General features: G+C 39.2%; 1 protein-coding gene across 3 annotated transcripts in view; it reads right to left on the minus strand.

Annotated features, from left to right (window-relative positions):
* The window catches only part of ADAMTS12 (ADAM metallopeptidase with thrombospondin type 1 motif 12), a 163,984-nt gene that overhangs the window by 80,794 nt on the left and 58,276 nt on the right, over positions 1-24,914 (minus strand). For all 3 annotated transcript variants that reach the window (XM_071731745.1, XM_071731744.1, XM_071731746.1), the window contains exon 3: positions 13,338-13,512. In XM_071731745.1, coding sequence (XP_071587846.1) covers positions 13,338-13,512 — 175 coding nt within the window. The remainder of the gene's footprint in view (positions 1-13,337; positions 13,513-24,914) is intronic.

Raw genomic sequence — 24,914 nt, forward strand, 5'->3', positions numbered from 1 at the left:
ACCAAAAATATCCAAGAACTTGCCCCATTGGAATTTGTCTTCCCACACTGTTAAAGCAGATGGTTCCCAGCATAACCTCAGTAAGGGCCAAAAAATGAGTCCTCAGCCAATTCCTGTGCATGGCACAGGAGTGGACATAGGTTGTGAATCTTATTAAGTAGTCAGGATCCGGCCACTCTGGTCAGGAAACAGAGAAAATTTAATGTATGCATATTCCATGTAACTTGGCAGTAATATTAAAGAATATAGAAGTATTTCATTTCTTAGTACAAATGTAGTTTTATTCTGTAGGAACAGCGTTTGCCATCAGTATCTACGGTGTCAGACTGCAAGAATAATTAGCTGCTGAGCACTCACCTTTCAACCCGTCTGATTCTGTGATATAAAAAATAGTGCTGTAAACCAGAATACATAGTGTTTGGAATACGACTGGCATCTTTTAAACAAGATATTTCAAGAAGAGGTACTAAAGAAATATCTATTCATGATGTAAGCTGCTTGCCCTTGTAGCTATTTGACACATGCAGTATGTCAGGTTTTTGCTACCCATTCTGGCATTGATTAAGTATTTTCAGGCTATTTTTATCATTCAGTTACTCAGATATGCTCATATTTCTAAAAAATAACAGTTTCTAGCTCAGCTTTCAAAACGTACAGCTTAAACTGTGAGATGTTTCCAACAGTCTCTTTTAATATGTCAACAGAGAGGTTATGGGATTCCCACACTCAGTGGAAAGTGCAAAAACAGAGCTGAAACCACTGGAATTCCTGTATTCTTTGGCACTGCCACCACAGAAACCTTGGGTAAATTTCAAGAAGACAGAGTCACCTATTTTAACTTATCCAGATGTGAAAATAAGTCAAGAATTCAGCTGAAAAAAAACCTTTTCAAGACTGGATTTGAGAGAATTCTCCACCTGTAGCATACTAATCCAACTATAAAGCACCAGACATAAATAGGTAATTTCATGTCCAAGCATAAAACAGGTGCCATTAAAAAAAAAAAAAAAAAAGTTCTCAACAAATCTTTGTCTTAGTATTTGCAGAACTGACTGTTTAAGAAATAATTTGTTTCAAGCTCCCAAATAGCTAAGTAAAAATGTAGCAGGATGCATTAACTTTCATAGTTTAATGAGGCATTCATTAAAATATACATGGGGTTATTTCACTAGCATTAATAATGAGAATTTCCCAGTCTTCTAATCAATAATTTTAAAATTGTGTCTTAGTTACCTTGGAATCCTGATTTATAATACAGAAAAACAGGAGAATATTAAGAAAATAAACTAGATTACACTTTCCCTTTTTTCTACATCTTAGCTTAGGTTTACTAATATAGAAGACATAACCTCATCTTTTTCAGAACTTACTAGGCTTTATCCTCTGTGTCAGCCATAGAATTACCTACTGTACATGGAAGCCACATCAACTTAAATGTATCAAAACACTTGGGGGGAGAAGGAGGTAGAAGAAAACCACTCTAAAACCTAATATGAAGTATTGCGAGTACCACGCATACCCTTTCAACGAAACTTTTTCAATCATCCGGGGAGCTGAACAGACAGTCCTTTAGTGTTCCATATATAAATTTCTGTATACAAAATTTATTTAGCTTTTGGTTATAAACACATTATTTTTCATTTTTCCCCCAACTCAGGGTTACTGTGCACTAACAGGACAGAAAGGAATTTTAAAAGCTAAAAAGAAAGACACTAATCAGTGCTTTCCAAATACTTCAAAAGCCTATTGAAAACCCTTGTCCTGGGCTGCTAGTAAAGCAAAGTTTAAACCCCAATTTGGTATTTGTATTTGCCATTTTATGTGTTGTCACTGTCAGGAATTTTCCATCTCTTTCATTCTACAATTAGTTCAGCTTATTAGTTCAGCTAAAGGTAAATTTGCACAGGACACATCAGAAACCATTGCAGCACACTGGACATGGCACAGCAGACTGGCTGAGACATAACAGGGTTCAAGTCATGATGCCAGAGCCATCTAAAAATCAAGAAAAACAATCTATGTTGAGATCCTGATATTGGCACAGCCAGCCTAACAGTGTTCCCAGTGCCCTTCAACCACAGCAGCTCTTGCAGCCCCATGAAACACCAGGGATGCTCAGCTATGCCCTCTGCTTTCCAGTGCCAAACAGCAATATAGTAACTAATTGTAAGCTCAGGAGCTTCTGTCTATCTAGAAAGAACAATTGCCTCCACACCATCCCCTGCAAGGGGGTATAAAATATACTGTGTGTGTCACACAGTGTGATTGTAAAGCAAATAAAAATGAACTGTGCTTCCAAAATTAAGAGTAATGAACACCCCCCTAGCTTGTCTAAGCTGACACTTATGTTTCAATTATTACAGACTTCACTGTGCCTGTCCTGCTCTCATCATCTCCAGATTTCTTGGAAATCTGACAATACTAAAGAGGTTTCCATGGTAAAACCCAAGAGCAAGGGAAAACCCAGAAGCATCTCTGACCTTCACCCCCTACCACTGAGTTTGACTACATAAAAGCAAAAAAACTACAAATAAGTCTAGAGATGCATATAGACAGTAATACTCAGAGAGCAACTAACAGCAAACTAATACATAATGCCATTCATTTTGTAACAGAGCTAATTAGCTATTCTAATGGAGTGTGTAAGTCCAGATGTTTGCCTTTAAATATTAAATTGACAGGATTTAAATTTCAACTGGTTTTTTTTCCTTACTTCCTCCCTCCAGATTTACAGAGAAAATAGCAAATTTTCCAGATATCACTCAAAGCTATCATGACTTATTTTTATTAGGGAGTATGAGAAACCAGGTGGCTTGAAAGTAAGGTAGGGGATTGGACAGGACTGGGTTACAGGCCTCAAGTCAGTGAAATTCTGTTCCTCATCTTCCCAATCTTCAGGCACCTGTCTGAAGGCCAAGTACTCATGAATGCACCATCCATCAGCAAGTGAACATTCCTGGCACAGCAGTTTGTTTTACATGGAAAATACCCATTACAGTTCACCCGTAATCCCATAAACTTGACTTGTTTATCAGTTTCAAATGTAAAGTACTGTAACTGAATTACTGTATGGTATCTGTGTTGTAAAAAGAAATGGCTATTTACTGAATAGGTCTTTGAAGTGGTAGTTAGGCTATGCCTTTTAATTATTTTGATTTAAATTCAGATTACTAAAACAGTCTGGAATTAATCTTGAAAAAAAATGCTACTCTTTCAAGGTTCAGTACTGTATCTTTAAGAATGCTGCATATGCAGCATTTGATCTCTGGACATATGCAGTAAAATTCATTTGGTCTTTTTCTGGATCAGCTGTTGTTTTTTCCATCCCCTTTCTCCACTGTATTTAAAATATACCAATCCCACTAGCATGCTAAAAGAAAAAAACATGCTAGTACTTTGAGAAGCCCTCTTGTCCTTGGTTGAGGACAAATGTCGTGTACTTCACGTGATGATACTAGAGCAATACAGTCTTCAAAGCCTCAGTCCTAACCCTGCTGTGCTTCTGCAGCAAACAGCACTGCAAGATCAGGTCTCTAAGGTGAGGACTGCCCCCCCAATCCTGGGCCTGGACAGTCTGAGAATTACTGAGACGAATATTGATAATATGATGTTTTTAAAATCTCAGACACATACTGCTTCAATGTTAAAAACAGGTCCTGGTAACAACATTTCACAACTTCAAGATGGTTTGAATGATGACTATGGAGGTTCTCCTGCTGCAGCTCAGCACAGCAGATTTCATTGTGCCTAATGAGGCATCTATACACTGGCATTAGCCACTGAAACTGCAGACCAGGGACAGCCAGATACTCTGTCCTGCAGGTGGGGTGAGCTGATCAATGCATCTCCAATTGCTAGAAGAGCAGGAAACTGTGCACATGACATACAGACACTTCTCACCTGGCAGCCCAGCCGTGGCATGCATCTTTGCATGTGAGAAGTTAAAGACTCCTACCACCAGGCACCTTGCACAAGCGGTTCTGTTAGGATGACACTGTCCCGGGGTTGCCTGTGGTACTCTCAGCTCTTTATGACTACCACTGTATGAGCTACTGGATGTTTCTTGGTTTTGAAAGTGACTTTTTCCTTTGATTCCAGCTTCCTTTCAGAGACTGGTTGCGAGATGCACTATAACCATTTGGATGTCATGATTCTAATTATTTACTTCCATTTTTGTCACGCACAGGGTGGAGGTTCACCACTAGCATCGGCTATAATTAACTGCACTCCCTAGGATTTGCTGCCTAGAGAAAACTATGCCAGAATCATTCACAGACAAGAGCTATCTGGGCTCCCACAGGAAAATGACAAGAAGTGTGTCAAAGTTTGAGCTTTGAAATTCACACTCTTGTGGAAAGAGAATCAAGCAAAGCCCTGTCAATAGCCTCAGCTTCAGTTATTTTCCAGTTTACAATCTCATTTTTCATTTGCATAAAGTCCCTCGCTTCTCCTCTCTCTAAGCAGCCTTGAAATTACAGAGGTATGTAAACACATGGGATCAGAGAGAGAAAAATGCAGATGGGTTTGCCTTTGAAAGGGACATCCAGCTCACACACATCATAAAATAGTATGACTGATTTTAGCTTAAAATGAAAAAAATAACCTAAAAATGGGCAATGATGGATACAACGAGGTTACATCCATTAGCTGGGGAAGAGGGTGTTCAGTAATCCATTCCCTAATGCTAAGGCTGTCTCTGCTTGGACAGCTTTCAGCTGCCTGCCAATGTTTCTGACTCAGGCTTTGCAGGAAACTGCTTTTTAGCCCCTTCCTCCCCATTACCATCCTGGCAGATCAACTTTCATCCTTCTCTTCTACTTCCGTCTCTTCTGATTAAGACCTGACTGACAGAAAAACCTCACAATGGGCAATGGATGCAACAGGCATAGAAAAGAAAATACCATAAAAGCAGGAAGTGGCTCAGTGAATGTTTTCCTGGAGAATATATAAAATAGAAATTGTCAGGAATGATCCCCTGCTAAAACTGCAGCACCTGAAAGGAGACTTCAGTCTAAATCCAACCTTCACAGAGCTGAGGGGAATCCAGACTGGGAGCTCAACTGACAGCAATGAAGATCAGAGGGGAAGGAATATGATTGTTTTGGAATCGGAAACTTGCTGCTAATTCTAAATTCCATAGAGTGAAAGACTCAGGCTGGAACTGTGTTTTGTGCTTAAAAAGTATTTAAAATACAATTTCTCTGTCTGCAGCTTCAACTCGAACAGCTGAGCAAAATATTAGACAAGACCTTTTTTTAAAATGATTGCAGTCCAGATACAGCATGGAATTATGACTTTTTGTTTGGAAGAAATTAATACAGGACATCAACGCTTTGGACTTTCTGGTTTGCCCTGAGATTAATTTGAGGGAAGTGTTTCTTGAGACTGATTAGAACAGTTTACTTCTGATTTAAGTCTAATTTTGGTGCAAAAGACCACTTTTAGTTGTTAAAGAGGATAGGAATACATAATTTTTTCAGGTAAGCTACCTGATTATGTGTTGCTTGCTGAACTAAGCTGAGGTTGACTATTTGGAACAGAAGAAAAGCAAAAATTGTAGAAGAGGTTATGACAAAAAATCAATATTGTGGTTTTTGCTCTTTCATATAGAAACCTTGGTCTGCAAAAAATGGTTCCACTGTCTTGAAACAGGTGCAGAATGTAAGGGTATTGATTGAAAACATTATCTATACCCTTTAGCATAGCAATCTTCTAGTCACCTTTTTTGTTGGTTTTTTTTTTTTTCTTATATGGGGATGGATGCCTACCTTTGTTGGACAATTCATTGCTAGAAAAATAGGGTATGCAATTCTACGTGATCTTTAAGTGAATACTGTCCCTCCAGTCTGTTATTTACATACAGGTTTTTTTCAGCACAGTTCAGAAACAGCACACATTAAATAAGAATTATTTGCAAATATATCCAGGAAATCTTTATGTAAGAACCATGAAACTGAGGACCAAACATCATCCTATAAGTCCTTCAGAACAAACCAAATCCATACAGCAAGCCCCATAGCTCACTGAATCTTTGACAAGGCAGATCTTTGTTTTCTGTGAACAAAAACATTACAGACATAAAGACCTGTGTCAGAAATGACACTCTGTACTACAAAAGACTCTGCAGACTGCTGCCTAGTGCAACTGCATCTACTAAAAACAATGTGCCAAGCTACTAAATATTGCCTAAAATTCATTATGAGAATCATCCACACAAGCATCCACCACTGGAGTTGAGAAATCCATTCTACACTCAGCAGCTAATCAGGAGTGCCAAATAGAATCTGTGCTCCCCAGAAGAGGCTACCAAGTAATTACGTTTGGAGTGGGGTAAGTCCAGACATGGTCCCACTTTTCCCTAGACAGAAGAGAGCTTACAGTCCTCTACAAGATGACTGAAGTGATGGTTAATATAAAAAAAAATCTTACAACCTCCTAAGTTATGCAGTTTCCCTCATTCCCTACAAATCATAAAGCTAAAATCTATGTTGAGAGGATTCTTACAATCTCTTTTTAAGTACAATTGATTCAGAGGAGTCTCTCCAAGTAAACAAATTGCATCCATGCTCGAGCAGATGATGTGCACTGAGTGCAGAACACCAACACCAAGAAAGAAGTGGAGAAACTACAAGGACACTGATTTTCCTACAGAAAACCTGTGTTCAGACACCTGTTTAAAGTGGGTCATGTATGACAGCAGGCTGCAGGAGGCTCATCAGGGACACACAGACTTCAAAGGAACTAATTGTGAACACTGAGCCCATATCACTGCATTAGCTTCACAGTACAAGACCAGCACTTCTCAGAAGAATTAGAAATCCGTGATCTGCCCAGAAATAATAAGGTAATTGTAGTTTCTTGCTACAAAGTTCACAGAGAGTTCAGTATGACTAGGAATCCTAGCACCAACCAGGCTGAAGGCTGAATGGCTTTGCCAGTACTACTCCACTAATAAGTCATGTGTGCTGAGAAAATTTTTGAACTCCTTCAAGAAAAATGTTTTCTAAATTCAGCTTTCTGAGTTTTCAATTCCAATTCTGGAAATAAGGTTTAGAACTGTTCAAGGCTAGTGTTATCCTATAAAAGACAAATGGATGGCATGCTACATTTAACAATTTAATTCAAAGCTTGCTATTTCTCACTGAATCAATACTGCAGCAATTTAACATTTACATTACCAAAGCATTTGTTTATCCAGTCATTGGCAGCATTCAAAAAGTGCAATAGCATCACAGACAATTTAATAAGGAAAGCTGTAAGCACAGCACAAAGAATATATTCTTCTAAAATAGTACATGGTTAGAAAAGCTGAACTAAATTCAGTCTGGATCCATCTGGTAAGTGCTTCAGAAAACTTTCAATCAACGATGGAAGGGTCTACCCATTAAACTAGAGGAAAGCAAGTCCCACAAGCAAGCATGGTATAGAAAATATTTCCAGTGGCACAGGGACTGAACAGAAAGATTCCACGAAAAATGTATTATTTTTCCTTCCTAAGTTTTGACAGACTTCATCTGGAAAAGGGCCTATCACAGAACATAAACTTTTACTTATTTACTGAGTGAGGAAGCATACCACATTTCTGATGTCTTTTGGTGGCAACAAGTACAATTACTACATTCTAACAATCTCCTGTTTCCCCATTTTTCTCCCTTATCTCCTGCACAATAGCATCTAGTTAAATAGTGAAATAATGAAGGCTAAATTCCAGTTGAAATGAGAAGATAGGAAAACAATCAGGAATTGGGAAAGCAGGTGCCAGCACTCTGCCAACACTGAGATTTCTCTGGTCCCTGTTCAGCACAGACTTCAGATGCACTTGGAATTTTAGTTTTAACTCTTTGCTCTTTTAAATGGTGAAGAAGAATTGCACAAAATACAATATTTTATGCCTTTCTCATCTATCAATATTTCTATTGCTAGCAACTACTGCCTAGGTAGCTCCCAAGGCAAATTCATCCCTAAAGTCAAAGATGACATCTTAGGACAGGATTAATCCACCTTTGACAATGACTGCTCTACTCAACTAACTTTAAAAGGTGCCAGCTTGTAATATAAGTAGCTTAAACTCAAGTATATAACTGCTAGGCTACTCAAGTTAAGAGAGAACCTCATCCTGTGTCCCTAAAATGTAAAATTCAAATAATAGTAAACAGAATATGCTAATTAGTAAAAAAAAAATTATGCTAAGTGTAACAGAATAGTAAACATGTGTGCTAATGCCCCTCAAATCCTTTTTATTGTTTAGCAATAGCTACATATATGCACCTGTGCATTTTTTAGAAGTAACAGGATTTCGAACAGTGAAGTGAAATGAACAGAGAAGTCTTCCTAAAATCATATGTTACAGGTTGGATACCTATATTTGAAGGAGACTTATTTCTCTGGTTTTAGAAGGGAGGTACATGACAATCAAATGAAGTCTATCTTATCTCTAATTACCTTCAAATAAACTCCAGACGGCAACAGAAAAAAAAAAATAAAAATCCCAGCAGTCTTTCTTCAACCTGAAAGTTACAGCCTTCTGCTGTCATCTAATGAGCATGTTTGAGGTGGGGAAAAACCTCTTGATACCAGTTAGCAGCCACTGTTTCATCCAAACAAGCTCATCATGTCTTCCTCCCCCAGATTCCCCATCCTTGAAATGTTAAATCTCCTGCTGTCTGCATAAGCAGGCACTCAGTTTTCAGTTCAACTCAGCCTGTTCCAGTGCTGAAAGATACTTCATGTACTCCTGCAGGCTCTTTGCTTGTTGTTCCTGCTTTAAAATAGAGGTCATTCTGACTGAATGTAGCTATTTGGTCTTTTTTATGGTACGCATCTTCTAAACAGGCTAGTAGAGCCGATTTATGAAAGCAGACGGATGGAGGGAGAAGGATGCTCTCCCCTCAACATTGAATTCATCTCAGTTACAACAATTCAATGTGTGAAATTACAGTTCTAAGAGTAACTGTCTCTGAATTTTTGAGGAACTAAGCAAATTAAGCTGAGCAGTAAATTATGTGGTTAAATACAAGATTAAGAAAAACTGAAAAAATGTCAGCATCGTTCTTTAAAAGATGGAAGATACACAGCACATAACAGGAGTTCTGTCAGAAAGCAAGGCTGCTTATATTGGCAACAATGTTCTTAAAAAAAACGGGGGCGACCTTTTTTTCCCTTCCCTCTTCTAAGTAGTTAAACAAAAGACTTTACTGTACAAAGCCAGGACTAATAGTTTATGCTGTACACTTTCAGACAGAAAAACTTAAGAAAATCCTCTGGCTGTATTAAGTCAATCATCAAAAGCAAGACAATGATTCAGTAAAATCCTCCACTGAGATATAACGCTTGGAAAAACAATAGATAACTATTCTCTAAAACAGGTTAATGGCATTCTAGCCACCCATTAAATGAACTACGCCACCAAGCCACTATTCAAAATACTTAAAAAACAGTTTTGTACAGACACTGTTGCTCTGCTCCTTAAGCTATTCTCACTCTAGAGAGTCACTTCACACGGCAACTGGCCTGTCTACTACCTGCCACCCAGCCTTTTCCTATTACAGCCTCAAAGCAAAATTGCTTGAAATGGAAAAGATTCCATTTAAGATTTCTGACTCCTCTTATAACTCATCTGCAGACAAGGAATTGGAGGTCCACAAACAACCCAAACTAATCCTAACTTCTGATACATGGAACTTATCTATGAAATCTTTTCAATGCCAGAAAGAGGACCAAAATATATGCCAACTTACATGTATCCAAAGTTCCAATGAAGTATTCTCAGAGATCTATTTTGATTACCTAAACCTTTCTTTCCATTGTTTTATATTACAGCCTACTGCAGCCATCACTGAGTTACAGTCTGAATAAATGCAATTATTCTACTTCAAAACTACAGCAAACAGGCCACCTCAGCAGTCCAAGAAAAGGAAATCCAGAGTATACACTGTAGCACTGATTCATGAGCATTCTCATTCACAGCCCTCTCAAAACTCTATTTTGCAGCTCACAAACAAACCAACACCTCGTGGCAGATGTGAGAACAAGCAAAAGGAAACAGGAAAAGTTCTTCCTTATTCTGCAGAATGGAGTATAATTCCCTCTCTCTTGCACTATACTTTGGAGCACTGTGAAGTTTTTAAGACAACCTAGTTAGAAAAAATTAAACTCACAAATCCTTAAACCTCCTCTCCTACAGGCACAAAGGATTAGAAAAGTTGCTCATTTATCCTTTTTGACTACTTTTCACAGAGATGCCAAATAATACAGTAAGATAGCAGTAGCTTGCAGTGTACAGTATTGTAATGCTGCTTCCAAGATAAGCACTCAGTTGTGCATGCAGCTAATGACTGAGTCATCTGGCATTTGCCTAAGCAGCAGTGGAACTGTACAGCAGAAACCTAAGCTTTAATTTACATCATTTACCACAATGATTGCTCACCAAATACCTGAAACTGCTAAGGATACTGTCAATTATAAACTAACTCATATAATCATTTCAAGACCACAGGGATGTAACTGATGCTGAAGTACTACTGTATGTAGATAAGACAGATGACAAGCAGGTTGGAGCCTGGAGATTCATGTGGTTGCTGCCACAGTAAATATTGTGAGCGTGCTGCACATAACTTCTTTAAAGAGGTAATATGATCCTCGCATTTTAAAAAAGCTTGAAAAAAACCACACAGGCTGTCAGCATCCTCTATCTTTTCCCTCTCACACCAGTTCCTCTCTTGACTTGGACTATAAAACCAGTCTTTAGATTCTGACTAAAAGATTACTACTATCACTGCTTAACTTTGTGTCCTGACTTGGCAGCATTCAGGTGGTTAAACTTTTCCAAGCAAAGATCACCATGACATTTTAGCCTGGGCACTTAAAGGTTTCCCAAGCATGAGTCTTAGAAATTACTTAGGCGGCTCAACTCAAGTGTAAAAAACAGAATTACAGTTCAAATAAATAAAAAAGCAGACAATCCATATGCTGAATTTCTGCCCACAAGGGCTGTGTGTTTTGATTTTGAAAACCAGTTCCTACAAGAGGTTGAAAAGGAAACTCTTAATCAGTTAAGCCCCAGACCGATGGGCACAAAGCTATGGCTGAGATTACAAAATGATCACAATGTTTAATCTGTAAAACAGGATGAATTTGTAAAAGCAAATGTGAACTGTAAATTAAAATTGTTTTACTTTAAAGTGATCCCAAAAACATTACTTTGGGCTACCTGTGATATCATGTGGGTGCATCAGACTTCTAGAATCAAACTTAACCACATGAAAGGCTTGAGGTCTTGAAAAGGAGGAAGAGACAATTTTCCACAAAATTTATTCATGCACCATGTATTTCTCAAAGCCTGTGTAGCAAATATATTTAGCTCAGAAGTAAGAATTAACTCACTTTTTTTTTTTTTTTTTGTTCTGTATTTCACTTTTAATAAGAGCAACTGAAGGATAACTGAAGAATTGAGGCCTTTAGATGAACCAGAGGGTGTTTTATCCTGTGACAGGAAGGGCAAAAATGTAATGAAGGGAATGCTTTTATTTCTGCATGCACTTTTTCACACTGATTACTTAACTTTTGTGACAGTGCAGAAGAATACTACTTGACTAAAAGAAGACTTTGCCTCTTTATGTCTTTCAGCCAGGTTAACATAACATAGAAACATAAATGCCAGTACATTACTTTGTGAATTCATAAGACACTCCCTTTTTTAGTCTGGAATATCATGAGCGTATTATTATCACTGGGCATAGCTCTCTCTGTTCATTCATTAGAATGAATAACATCAGACTGGGTGAATTCAGAAGCCTATTAGTGCAAACTTAGCTTGTCTAAGTGATGAAATGTCAGGGAAACTAGGCTCCATTTTCCTCATCATCCAGCACAGTCTTTCTCTGTCTCATCCTCCAGAACTTTGAAAGATGATACAGAAAGAAAAAGTGAGAGGTAGAAAGAAAATAAGCATACTACACAAAGCAAATACACAAAGAATGATCCCTGGTATCTCCAATCTTCTATCCATACTTAAAATAATTGTTTACAGATGTTATTTCATGCATAAAAGAAACCTGAAGACAGCTGGCAAGAATACTTCTTCATTCTCCAAAGACAAATCTAAAATAACCCCTCTCATTTATCCCAGCAGACATCAGAAGTAACAGAAAACTGGGGAGCTATTTTAGATGTAAGCCAAAATAGACATCAATATGAACTGTTCATGGCTTTTCAACTTCAGGCTTCTTTTCAACTTCAGGCTTATTTGTCTAACAAGAAGATATATTTTTATTTGATGAAAATAAAAAGGAACAACATCCTCATTATTTCTTATGGCCTTCCCCTATCCTCACCTACTCAATATCACAGAAGACCTTTTCCCCTCTCTCTGTCGGCTTTCTTGTTTCTCCCAGCTATCATTTCATACTGAAAGCAAGAAGTGCAAAGGTCTATGGCTGAAGATTAATGCTTTCTACATTCCTCCTTTTTTTCCACCCTTGGAAAAGAACCAACTACTCTTAAACCAGAGAAAAGACAGAAATACACCCCTGTGTATTTTGCAGCTCTATTTGTACATAACTTGGGCCTCATGTCACTTAGGTTATTAGTTATTCCCCCTACTAATACTGTATCTCTTTTAAATTTTGATGCAGACTCATCTTAAAGGCCTCAAAAATCAGAGAACGAATCCAATATCTGTCAACTTCTGGTATAAAGTCAATGAAGTAAATGGTTTTATTAAATAAAGGAGTTCATTTTGTAATTATGAGATGCCAACTACCCTCTAGATGCACTTTTTCTTTCCAGGCTAGTGTATTGATTCATTTTCTCAAAAGACACAACACAGTGTGTTATTCCACCAATGTTCAACTTATTTTTACTTACTCTTCTACAAAAAACACCCTTGCGTTTCACTTTCAGAACAACCAAGTAGAAGTTCTGGTACATTTTGGTAGTTATAATAAAGAATATAGGAATCCTACATTTAAACTGTGGATTAGAAGGGGAATATTTTATGTTGAGGACAGCAATTGTGTGGAGCAGGAATATTTTATTACAAATAATGATTGCAATTATCATCCCAGTCTACTGAAGGATTCAAGTCAAATTCACTGAGCAGTTCTGGCTGGAGAAAAAAGTGAGGGGTGGAGAGGATCAATGGTGTGAAAAACATATTCCAACAGTCCTATGGGGGATGTATGTTTTCAGAAAGCAGCCCAGACAGGTGGTTTTCCAGCTGTTTTGACTCTTTTTACAGAATTTTTTAAAAGTTTGACAGAAGGCACACACTACTAGAAAACAAAAGCTGCTTAAAAAGATGGAGAAAGCAAATAGGCAGAATCCAGCAATATTTGTACCATTCAGTCCACATGCTTGTTCTTTTTCCATCAGGATCGCGCGCCTTCTCCTTAAAGTATTTTGGAGGATGTTTGTCCCATATATAATATGGGGATGAGGTGTTCCCTCCTTATGTGAGTGCTTTTTAATAGGTTCAATGAAGTAGTCTCCATGAGGAAGATGGAAATAGCCAGTCTGAAAATAAGCACAAAAGAATTAATCTTTACTATCCAGTGCTGGAAGTGAAAAATGAAATAGACTCTTTTCATATCATCACCACTTTTCCTACAAGCCAGTCATTACACTGCAGAAATACAAAAACAACAGGTTTTCAGCATCTTCTTTGCTACATACATTAAGGTTGCTTCGTTCCTCATAAATGTGCAACAGTCCAACAGTGAGCAGAAAAAAATACCTTCTTCCTAATAACTTGAAATCCTATATAGAGAGGCAAAAGCTCCTGTATTTGTACAAAGGCACCAGAAGGTCAAAAGTTAACATGATGCACTACAAAGAGCTGCTCCTTGTTCTTCTTGTGTTCTGCATCCATTCCCTGAAGAACAAGCCCTGAATAGAAGCTGTTCCATAAGTGCAAAGTGTATTATTGCTCCTGCTGCAATTACAGTCAGATTACTCACCCCATCAGATGGGCTGGATTGTGTGGTCCACCCTCGACTCAAACTGCAAGCCCTTCTAGCCCCCAGGCTTCCAGTGGAAGAAATAAGTAGCTTTTCATGAATTACAGCAAGCTATTGTGACCATACAATAGGCCTGCACAACAAAGAGGAACATTTCTCATGTTGTAAGTTCTGTGTCAAACTCTCAGCTCTGACTGAGCTACAAGGCCTTTGCTACCCATCTGGATGGCACAATTCACATCTCTTTCTGGCATCTCGATCTGACCCATGCAACTGGGTAATATTTTGGTCCCTGGTGTCTCTGCATTTTTGCAGGGATTTCTAATGCTGCAAAACCACTGTAGAGCCTTTCCACTTCAGCATGCACAGAACAGTACTGACTTCAAAGCAAAGGATCTTTGGACATTGAGGTATTCAACTCCTGTGGCATCGTTTCCTCTTCACTTGCTGTGGTCACTGCAGCCTTCTTAATGTGCTCTGGGGCAGGAAAAAATGCAGAAGCATTGTTTCTGCAGCTGCTGTATTCAAGCTTACAAGGTCAAACAAATTCAAAAACCCTTTTCAAACACTCAAGTGTCTCAAAGTTTTCCTTGACAGCTGGGAAAGCCAGTGAGAGGGTGTGGACAAAAGGGAAATCATACAAATGGAGGAAAAGCATTAAAAAATAAGTGAGCATGAGTTCTATGAACTAGGAGCCTGAAGGAAGCTCAGTGACTGCATCCCACAACATGCTTCAAAGCCTCTTCCAGATACCTTCTGCCTCCACTCTGATTGCCACAGGCTGTATAGATCCGACAGCAAACTTGTACAGATAAGTAACTGTGGCTATCATTTCAAAGCATCTGGCCAGCAGTTCTTAAGAGAAGAAAATCTGTCCTTCCACTTTTCCAGTGCAAGAGGCAGTTCAAAAGTCAGAGGTTGGGTTGAGGCTTTGGTTACACCCAAAAGGTTTCACAGGTTTAGGATTCAAAGTCACAAATATTCGCTCATCTGGGATTACAGTTACTGCTTGTATGTTTTCAGCTTCATTAAAAAAAAAATAAATAAAAAATTCAAGAGTTCTGATTTTTAAACATGATATCAAAAAATGAAAATGATCAGGTTTCTTCTTAAATTGTAAACCAAGGCCACTTTTGATATAGGAGTTATATAAAAGCAATAAATCTTATGTTTAGATTGGATAAAGATGTCAGACAACCATGAATCTACAAATCAGGAATGCCCATACAGAGGCTAGACCAGGAAATAAGTAGATGTGGCTTTCCTTCTGCTGCTCAAGGAATAAAAACACCATCACAAATCTTTGCCCATTCCTTTTCCTTTCATGGGATTTGAATTTCGTTGGATATCCTGAAAGTCTCCATTATTCACAGAATGGCCTAAAAAGGCCTGAAAGATGATCTAGTCCCAAAACGTTGCATGGACTGTGACAGTTTCCACGAGACCATGATGTCCAAAGTCCCATCCAGTGTGGCCTTGGATACATCTATAGGCATCACAACTTCCCTGGGCAACCTGTTCCACTGTCTCATGTCCCCAAGGGAAACACTTTCTACCTAACATTTAACAAAATCTACCCTCTTTCATTTTAAATTAATTTCTTCTCATCCAGTTGCTACATGCCCTTGTAAAAAATCCCTCTCCAACTTTCCTTTAGCCTCTTCAGGTACTGGAGGCTCTAAAAAGTCTCCTCAGAACCATTCTGAACAAACCCAACTGTCTCATTCTGTCTTCACAGGAGAGGTGCTCCAGCCCTTTGATCCTTGTGGCCCTCCTCCAGACTTGCTCCAAGAGCTTCTCGTCTTTCTTGTACTGGGGGCTCCATACCTGAACACTCTGATCAGAGTAGAGGGGGAGAATCACCTCCCTTGCCCTGCTGGTCACATTTCTTTTGGTGCAGCCCAGGATACAGTTGGCCTTCTGGGCTAGCTTTTGCCTTCTTGTCCTCTTATGTTTTTTAACCTATCTGGAACCAGGAAGAGATAAACATCTTCACTGCAGACCCGGATTTTAAAAGGCAGGCTGATTAGTCAAAGGATTATTGTGCCAAAATTGCATCTGTAAGAAAGAACGACCAGGCAAGAATATAAAAAAGTAAGTGTACTAGTAGCAACCTCATTTCCCGAGCTGTTTGCATGCTAAAATTCAGCTCCCTGTCCACACTGTATGGAGCTTGAGAAAATACAAAAATATAATTTGATTTCATACTGGACACACATACACACACAGATGGCAGTAAAGGTTGTTCAATGAGCCATCAAACACTGATTACTATAAAACCTGGCTTCAGATGTTCCCATTGATTTTTTTTTTACTCTTACTGTCCTCTCAAGATTACTGCTTTTCAGTATGAAATACCTGTTTTCAAAGTCTTATAGCCTTTTCCTGTAACAACTCTATCCCAGGCAATCCCTGTTCCAATACAGCCACAACACCCCCCCCACCAGCTGCCATTCTGTGGGCAACACTTCTTAAGTTCAGCAATATGACTGTACCATCACACCCACCCATGTCAGGAATCCTGCTAGTCTTCCTCCTAGATCTGGGATGGAATGAGGAGTTGTCACTCCTGCCCTCTGCACTAACTGCTTGCCCTCACCAGCTGAGGTACCTTTCTTGTCACTGTCATTGTAGCATCTTCCATACATGTGGCTACCTGACCCACATACACTTTCTTCCTTACACTGACAGGTAACTGAATATGGACAGAAACACAGTCAGCAGCACTATCCTGCTCTCTGTTGTATTTACCACCTTCCTGCTTGTCTCCTCTTTGTTACATGAAGTAAGGTCCAAAAGAAGCCTCCTGCACTTCATGCAGAAAAAGTGGAAATATTTGATGTTTCTTAATTTCTGTAAGAGGCCATGTCTGTGTGTCAGGTCTCCCCTGAAAAAACCCATCTTAAGCATGTGTAATTTCTATCTGAGAACTTTAACATTTGCTCTTTAAAAGAGGCTGATAATGGGCAAAACTTCCATATTTGTTTGCTACAAATGGCTGAATCTTGGGAAAACAAAAGGTTGCGTGACACTCAACATGCAGACTGAAGTCACTGTACAGCACAAAGAACCTTGAGGACCCATTTTGCCAAAGAGACATTCCAGACTTTGAAGTGTCATCAACTCACAGTTCAACCACCACAACAGCTCCTCTTACTTCTTGAAAAGCAACCAAGCCCCTGAAGTAGCAAAACTAAGCTGGAGACAGAAGTGCTGCCAGCTCATGCAAAAAATCTGTTCTGTAAAGTGCCTCAAAACTTTTCCCTAATTCTAGTACCACATCATTTTTGAATGTCTAAAAACATTTACCAGTTCCTCTCTACAAGAAGAGGAGCTGATAGCCTCCAGGACAGAAGTTCTTCTCATAGCTATTCCCAGAAGTAACTGGAAGATAGGTAAGGCATTTGTATACCTTCTAAATCAAAATTATTTATCCTTCCTTTATTTATTCTGAAATATTTTATTTTTTACTAATGGTTTAACAGGTAGAAACCATTAATTACTTTCCTGTCCAGAATCATAAAGAGCACATACAAGTTATATTGTAAATTATAATTTTTAAAAATACATCAATTGCATGATCTATCAGTCAGAACAATAAAGACCCTATATATTAGCACTAGTGAATAGAAGTATAATGGTTTTTAAAGCTCTGAGAAATTAGGTTCTCTCAGAAATAGTCCATTACAGTAAAAAAAGAAATTTTTCGTATTTCAAATGCTAATCTACAGGGAGGCGTAATATTCCTTACAAATTCAAATTTCTATTCTGCCTTATAAATAAATGTTATATAGATATCCATGTAAATTTATGGGTAAGGCCACTTACGGAAATCAGAGTGGGAAATGTATCTAGCCCATCAGTACTGCTTGGGATGAAGTCACTGTGGAAGTCCTCTCCAGCTGCTGAGGTTCAGCAGCTTACAGAAACCTCCAGCACTTACTGAACTTTCACTCTGCACTTGCACTTTCATCCCACATGGGCTGTACCCTGATAAATGAAATGCTAAGACCAACTGAATGAAACCACAACAAACCTTCACATTAAATTTACTTCCAAGCACTGACAAAAATCCCTTTGTCAATTACGTACCTACTTAGTTTTGCTCTTTGTAGCTATTCTTTTCTGACTCACGAGTATAATGGCGAGAATTTGTCATTTAAAGTCTATCAGAATTCAAGCTATGTATACATAAAATATATGCTTTTTTTTCTTTTTCTTTTAGCAGTTCGTAGCACCAGCTCTTTTTGAGTGCCTCCCCATGACCTCAGATTACACAAAGGAAGGAAGGACATTATGAAAGCGTCACAGAAAATAAGCCAGCCTTATTTAAGCTCACCACAGAAAAATAATTGCAGGCAAGTTTTCTACATTTAAACTTTGTTATGAATAGCTGCTGTGTGTAATAGTTATCAAAATGTCCAGAAAACAGGCGGGTGGTATGGGAATGTGTTTTTGGAGGATGGTCATTGTGTGGTGTGATGAGAGGAGGTGAGGGAATATACATTTGTTTCTCTCAGTGCCAGCAGAGGAAAATCTAAAATCTACCACATAATCTTACTCAAAATTCTTGTTCTTTCCTCCTTCAAACCTCCACTTTCCACCCCCAGATGCTGACATATTTTAGCCAAAAACATTTCCCCAGGCTGTATTTCAAGTTCTGCTCCATAACTTAATGGGATTTTTAGTTTGTGTTTCTCTTTATTTTGACAGAAACAAGTGCCTGGACACATCACATTTCCCACACTGTATATTGCACTCCAGAAGGACATGGTGATCCTGGGACTCTTCTGACTCAGTGTTCAGTCAACTGTTTTGATTTTTAGCAGAAATCTTCATTTTTCCAGTGGAAAGCAAATATTTTTCACATGATTTCTTTCAGAAAAAAGTTCAGGGTTTTTGTCAAAATATATTTTCTGGCAGATTATTTTCAACCAACTCCTTGTGGGAATCTGAAGCTGAGTCCTCTGGAAAGAGAATAAAGCAGCTTTAGCCTTGGCTAAAGTTTTACAATGGCAATGTTATCCCAGGCAGGAAGGGCTGGAATTAGTGGGTGTATGTCAAGAGAAAAAGGGAGGGAAATAGCCAAAAATTTGCAGTCTGAAGCTATATAATTAAGTATGTTGACAATAATGCCAAAAAACAACATCTGTAGTGAGAACTGTGTAACTCACTGAAAGAAGACCGAGGTGTTTCTGTCAATAGGGCTACAAGGGACTCTGAAAACATGGCAAAAACATGAAACAAAATTAGGAAGATGCTGGCTGTACATTTAAGTACTTTGCTCCAGCTGTTTATTACAACTGTAAAATATGATAAGAGAAATCCAGTTTGAATAAAAGGAATTTCTAATCAATGAAAAAAATATGCTATAGACAGCACACATTACCAGAGACCTTCAGCTGCATGTAACCCACATATAATCAAAACTGAACTGCTGAAGTAAATTATCTGTAAATATTACACATGCTGAGTTTATTTTTCTTTTTCAGCTTATGACTAGCTTATGACTTAATTGCTTTCAGTGCTTTTTGGTTTGGTTTGGTTTGGTTTGGTTTGGTTTGGTTTGGTTTGGTTTGGTTTGGTTTTTCCCCCTCAATAATCTTTGTCTTTGAGTCGTCATCTGTTCCTATCTCAGCCAGAAGACAAAATCCCATGACATGAGGGTCCAGGTAAAATTTTCATCTCTCTCCACAGTTAGAGCTACAATAAGGGGAACTGTCATGACACTGGCTGAGCAAAAAGGAGAAAGTTAATTATTTTGTTAGATATTGAGAAACTCAACAAAACACTTTTATTAGTATCACCCCTAGAAAAGGACAAGAAAATAACAACTCTTCTTAAAGTGTTCTACAATTAAAAAAAAAAAACGTTTTCAGCATCATTTGGTGAAAAAGGTGCTGTGACACAGGAACATAGCTTTAACATAGGTTTGGTCCAAAATTAGAATATCTTATTGCTAAGATGACAAGATGAACGAAAAAACAGGATATGATCATATGACAAGTTTGTATACTCTTGAATTTGTATACTTGTCTGAATTGGACAAAGCCCCTACTTTAAGAGAGACTCTTAAGGCCATAAGGCAGCTGTAAACTGGCAAGGCAGCTGGGATTGATGGAATCCCATCTGAAGTATGGAAACATGGAGGCCATGCACTCCATGCTAAATTTCATGAGCTCTTTGTGAGTTGTTGGGAAAAGGGTGTACTACCACTAGATGTCTGTGCTCATCATCACCCTGTACAAGAAGAAAGGAGAAAAATCAAACTGCTCCAACTACTGAAGTATAAGTCTGCTCTCCATTGCTGGAAAAATCCTTGCAAGAATACTTTTGAACAGATTAGTACCCACTATAGCAAAGGAGGTTCTACCTGAAAGCCATGTGGTTTCAGAGCCAATGGGAGTACCACAGACATGGTATTTGTTCTCAGACAACTGCAAGAGAAATGTAGGGAGCAGAACAAAGGTCTTTATGTGACAGTCATTGACCTCACCAAAGCTTTTGACACTCTGAGTAGAAAGAGCCTGTGCCAAATCTGAAAATGATTAGGATGTCCCCCCAAGTTCCTTAAAATGATCATCCTGCTAGATGAGAATCAGTGGGGCCAAGTCAGATATGGTGATGCACTCTCTGAATCCTTCCCAATAATCAGTGGTGTGTAACAAGGCTGTGTTCTCACACCCACTCTATTCACCATCAGATATGGTGATGCACTCTCTGAATCCTTCCCAATAATCAGTGGTGTGAAACAAGGCTGTGTTCTCACACCCACTCTATTCACAATCTTCTTCAGCATGATGCTCCAAAGGGCCATGGCAGACCTCAATGAAGAAAATGTCATTTACATCCAATACGGTACTGATGGGAGCCTATTCAACCTAAGGCCATTGAAGGCCCACACCAAGACCCTAAATCACCAGGTCCCAGAGTTGCTTTTTGCTGATGATGCTGCCCTCGTAGCTCACACAGAAGCAGCTCTGCAGTGCATAACATCCTGCTTTGCAGAGGCTGCAGATCTTTTGGGGCTTGAAGTCAGCTTGAAGAAGACAGAAGTTCTCTACCAGCCTGCACCACAGGAAGACTTCCATCATCCCCACATCACCATACGCAAATCAGAGCTTAAGACAGTCCAGCAGTTCAGCTATTTGGGATGCATTATGTCCTCAGATGCAAAGACAGACAAAGAGATAGACAATAGATTAGCAAAGGCACACAGTGAATGCAGAAGACTTCATAAAAAGAGTCTGGAGCAACAAACACCTGGAGAGAAGTACAAAGATTAGTGTCTACAGAGCCATTGTACAGTCTGTATGGGTCTGAATCATGGGTCATCTATCTCCACCTCCTTGAACGCTTCCATCCGTGCTGCCTCCATACAACCCTAAACATCCACTGGACTGACTGTGTGACCAATGTCACTGCCCTTGAACAGGCAGGGGTCATAGAATCATAGAATCATAGAATCATAGCATCATAGAATTGGCTGGGTTGGAAGGGACCTCAGAGATCATCAAGTCCAACCCTTGATCCACTACCGCTACAGTTACTAGACCATGGCACCGAGTGCCACATCCAGTTTCTTTTTAAATATCTCCAGAGATGGAGAATCCACCACTTCCCGGGGCAGCCCATTCCAATGTCTGATCACCCTCTCGGTAAAGAAATTCTTTCTAATATCCAACCTAAACCTTCCCTGGCACAACTTGAGACCGTGCCCTCTTGTTTTGCTGAGAGTTGCCTGAGAAAAGAGACCAAGCCCCACCTGGCTACAACCTCCTTTCAGGGAGTTGTAGAGAGTGATGAGGTCTCCCCTGAGCCTCCTCTTCTCCAGGCTGAACACCCCCAGCTCCCTTAGCCTCTCCTCATAGGATCTGTATTAAGTCATCAGTACTGAGGCCATGATACTGAGGACACAGCTGTGCTGGGCAGGGCACGTCTCCAGGATGGAGGATCACCACCTCCCTAAGAGAGATACAAGGACTCCCTGAAACAATCCCTCAGCTTTGGCCATATTGGCTGCCATCAGTGGTCCCCTCTGGCCTCCAGTAGGGAGAAATAGAGACACAGCATCCATAACACTGCTGCCTCCTTTGAGAACACATGTGGAATCAGTCTGGAGGAGAAAAGGCAGCACAGAAAGCACCGTGCCGTGCCTGTCCCCTCACAGGACACTTTCTGCTGTGCCTTTTGCAGCCACACTGCCTGTCCCATATTGCCCTTATCAGCCACCAGTGCGCTTGCGGCAAGAGTGGGGAGAGAGAGCCCTTCTGAAATCTTCATTCACGAAGTCAAGACATGATGATACTCTGTTTAGTAACATTTAGAGAATGTTTAGTAACTAGCCATTTAGAGAGTCTTAAAATACAGCAAAGATGTCATTCTTGTCATGGTTACTACCTTGTGTATTTTAAAAGCTGCCAGATAACTGCTCAGAGGTGTCAGAAATGTGTAGAGTTAGGTCCTGCATACTGTGGGCGCAGAAAGTTCAATCAGACAGGACAGAGAGAAAAACACATGGCAATGCAAAGCCAAGATTTATAGCAAGATAGACTTCTGTGACAGAAATGAGGTATTAGAGGACAAACAAGTCTCTGATATTCTCTAGTTCTCAGGTTCTTAAAAGCTCAGGCTTCAGTCCTGAATATTTCTGAGATAAGGGTCTTCCTAGACAGGGACATAACCTCAGCAACAGAGGGAAGTCATGCTTCTGGTAATGTTGACCAGCTACCATGCAGCCACACACAATACATAAACAATCAGCTGAGAGAGAGGGCAGAGAGTCATTACTGCTGGTTATGGCATCAGCTTGCTGGTGACCATACTTGGCTTTCTGATTTTTTTTCCACTGCACTTCAGCAGGACAGGTTCATCCCTCTTCCCATAGTTTAACAGATGTGGGGACTTGGATAAAGGTTATCTATGATAACATTTTAAGAAGTTAAGGCATTAAAAATACACCCTTTATAAAAATTGGTAGGAAAAGAAAAGCCTGCAAATCCTGTATTCATTTTCCTCTCTGTTTTACCTCAGAAACAGTTCATTAAGAAATACTGGTGGCCAGGAATAATACGTGTGGATCTCCATTTTACAGTGAACTTTGTAATCTCCTATGGGGATATGAGCATGATCACATGAAAAAAATTGGAACACTTAATTTTAAAAGACATACTTGTTCATACTTTGGGTCATGATATCCTCCACTATCAATTTTTATTGTCCATCCTAAAAAAATGTACTATTTCTTCCAACTGTGTTCTCGTTATCCTTAGAAGAAACAGCACAAGTATCTTATTCCCACATTCACTTGTGGGTGCCATTTTGGCTGTGACTATATTTGCATTGTAGAATTATTCCATCTTACCTCTCTTATGACAGATGAACTACAAATGGCAACTGATAACTCTGTGCCTGTGAAGCTGCTGAGAGCCGTGTCAGTATCTTGGCAGGCTTCTGCTTTGAGATCAGTTCATGAGAAGCATGAAGCAGTGTTCCTACAGCTGCTGCATCTCTAACTGTAATGCACAGCCCAGCCACAGTCACTTCATTTGTCCAGTTCCCAGAAAGCCTCTCAGCTTCCTTCCACATTCTCATTTTTTTACTTTTTGAAAATATGCCCTGTTTTATTTCTTTAAGCCAGAACTGTTCTGTTTTGCTGCATCTAAAACCCAGACAAAGCATTAAATCTCAACAGGGTAAAAATTTATTGTACATTAGAGAATGTTTAGTAACTAGCCATTTAGAGAGTCTTAAAATACAGCAAAGATGTCATTCAAACCTTACACAACTGCCAGTGCTGCTTATATTAAGTTGAAAGAAGTCTGTGTTGACCAAAGATGGAGGATCCAACAGAGAGATTTCAGGGCATAGCTGACTCCTAACTCATTAATTCAAAACCAGTTTGAATGCTTATTCTGTTTACCAGGGTAATTTCCACACTGCAGCTGAGAAACCAACTACCCCAGGCTCTCCAAAGCCTAAAGCACTCCTGAGATCTGTGACACCTTTTAGCAAAATTTCCTTTGTCACTCAGTTGTTGACAAGTCTTTTGTGTCTTTGGGCTGCAGTCCTCTGGCCAGTGAGGTGACACCCCCCAGGGACAGGCTGAGTGGATGGTGCTTGGTTTGTGCCCTGAGCCCCTCCACACAGTAAGTTACATCTCTCCTGAGGGTAAAACACACCTCCTGCAAAAATCAGATAGGTGACACGAGTATGGAGGACGAAAAACTAATCAATACTTCAACCTCTGCCTCAAGGTGAATATAAGAGCAAGTTATAATTAAATTAAAAATCAAAAAGGTTTGCTACTCAGCCTGAAGGACACTCTTTGGTGAACAATAAAACAATATTTTGAGTCTTTTCCTCTTCCCCTTGCCCCTGCCTTTTCCTTTCTCACAGTCCCTGGGTTTCGTAATGGAAGTTTTAATGGCAATAAAAATAAAGAAAAAGAAAAAAAAAAAGAAAAAAAAAAAAAAAAAAAAAAAAAAAAAAAAAAAAAAAAAAAAGAAAGAGCTGTTTCTCCAGGTACAAGAGGTTTACTTAGGCTATAGCCATGAGAGGGTGACACTCTTGGAAGTTTTTACTTCATTTGGGATCCAAAAACAACTTGGCAAGTGTCACCACCCCAAGACAAAACAAAAAGCTTGCCCAATTCCTCTAGAAATGACCTTTATTTTGGAAGATTAGGAAAGAGCAACATCTGTTTTCTTCCTGGAAAATACTCTTGGAACATCTAATTCATATCGTTCTAATTCAACTTGTTCAGAAAGCACTGTATCCAGGGGGCTTATACATGGATTTTCTTCATCTCATTAATATCAGAACAGCCTCATGAAAATTAAGATAAACCTTATAAAAATGGTTTGAACTACTCTGCATTTGAGACCCCCTCTGATATTTCTGATAGCAGCATGAGAAGATCTAAAGCGTTCATCTGGAAGACAGTAAACTTTTACAGTT

The sequence above is a fragment of the Heliangelus exortis genome, chromosome Z (assembly GCF_036169615.1).
Source record: "Heliangelus exortis chromosome Z, bHelExo1.hap1, whole genome shotgun sequence".
Classification (NCBI taxonomy): Eukaryota; Metazoa; Chordata; class Aves; order Apodiformes; family Trochilidae; genus Heliangelus; species Heliangelus exortis.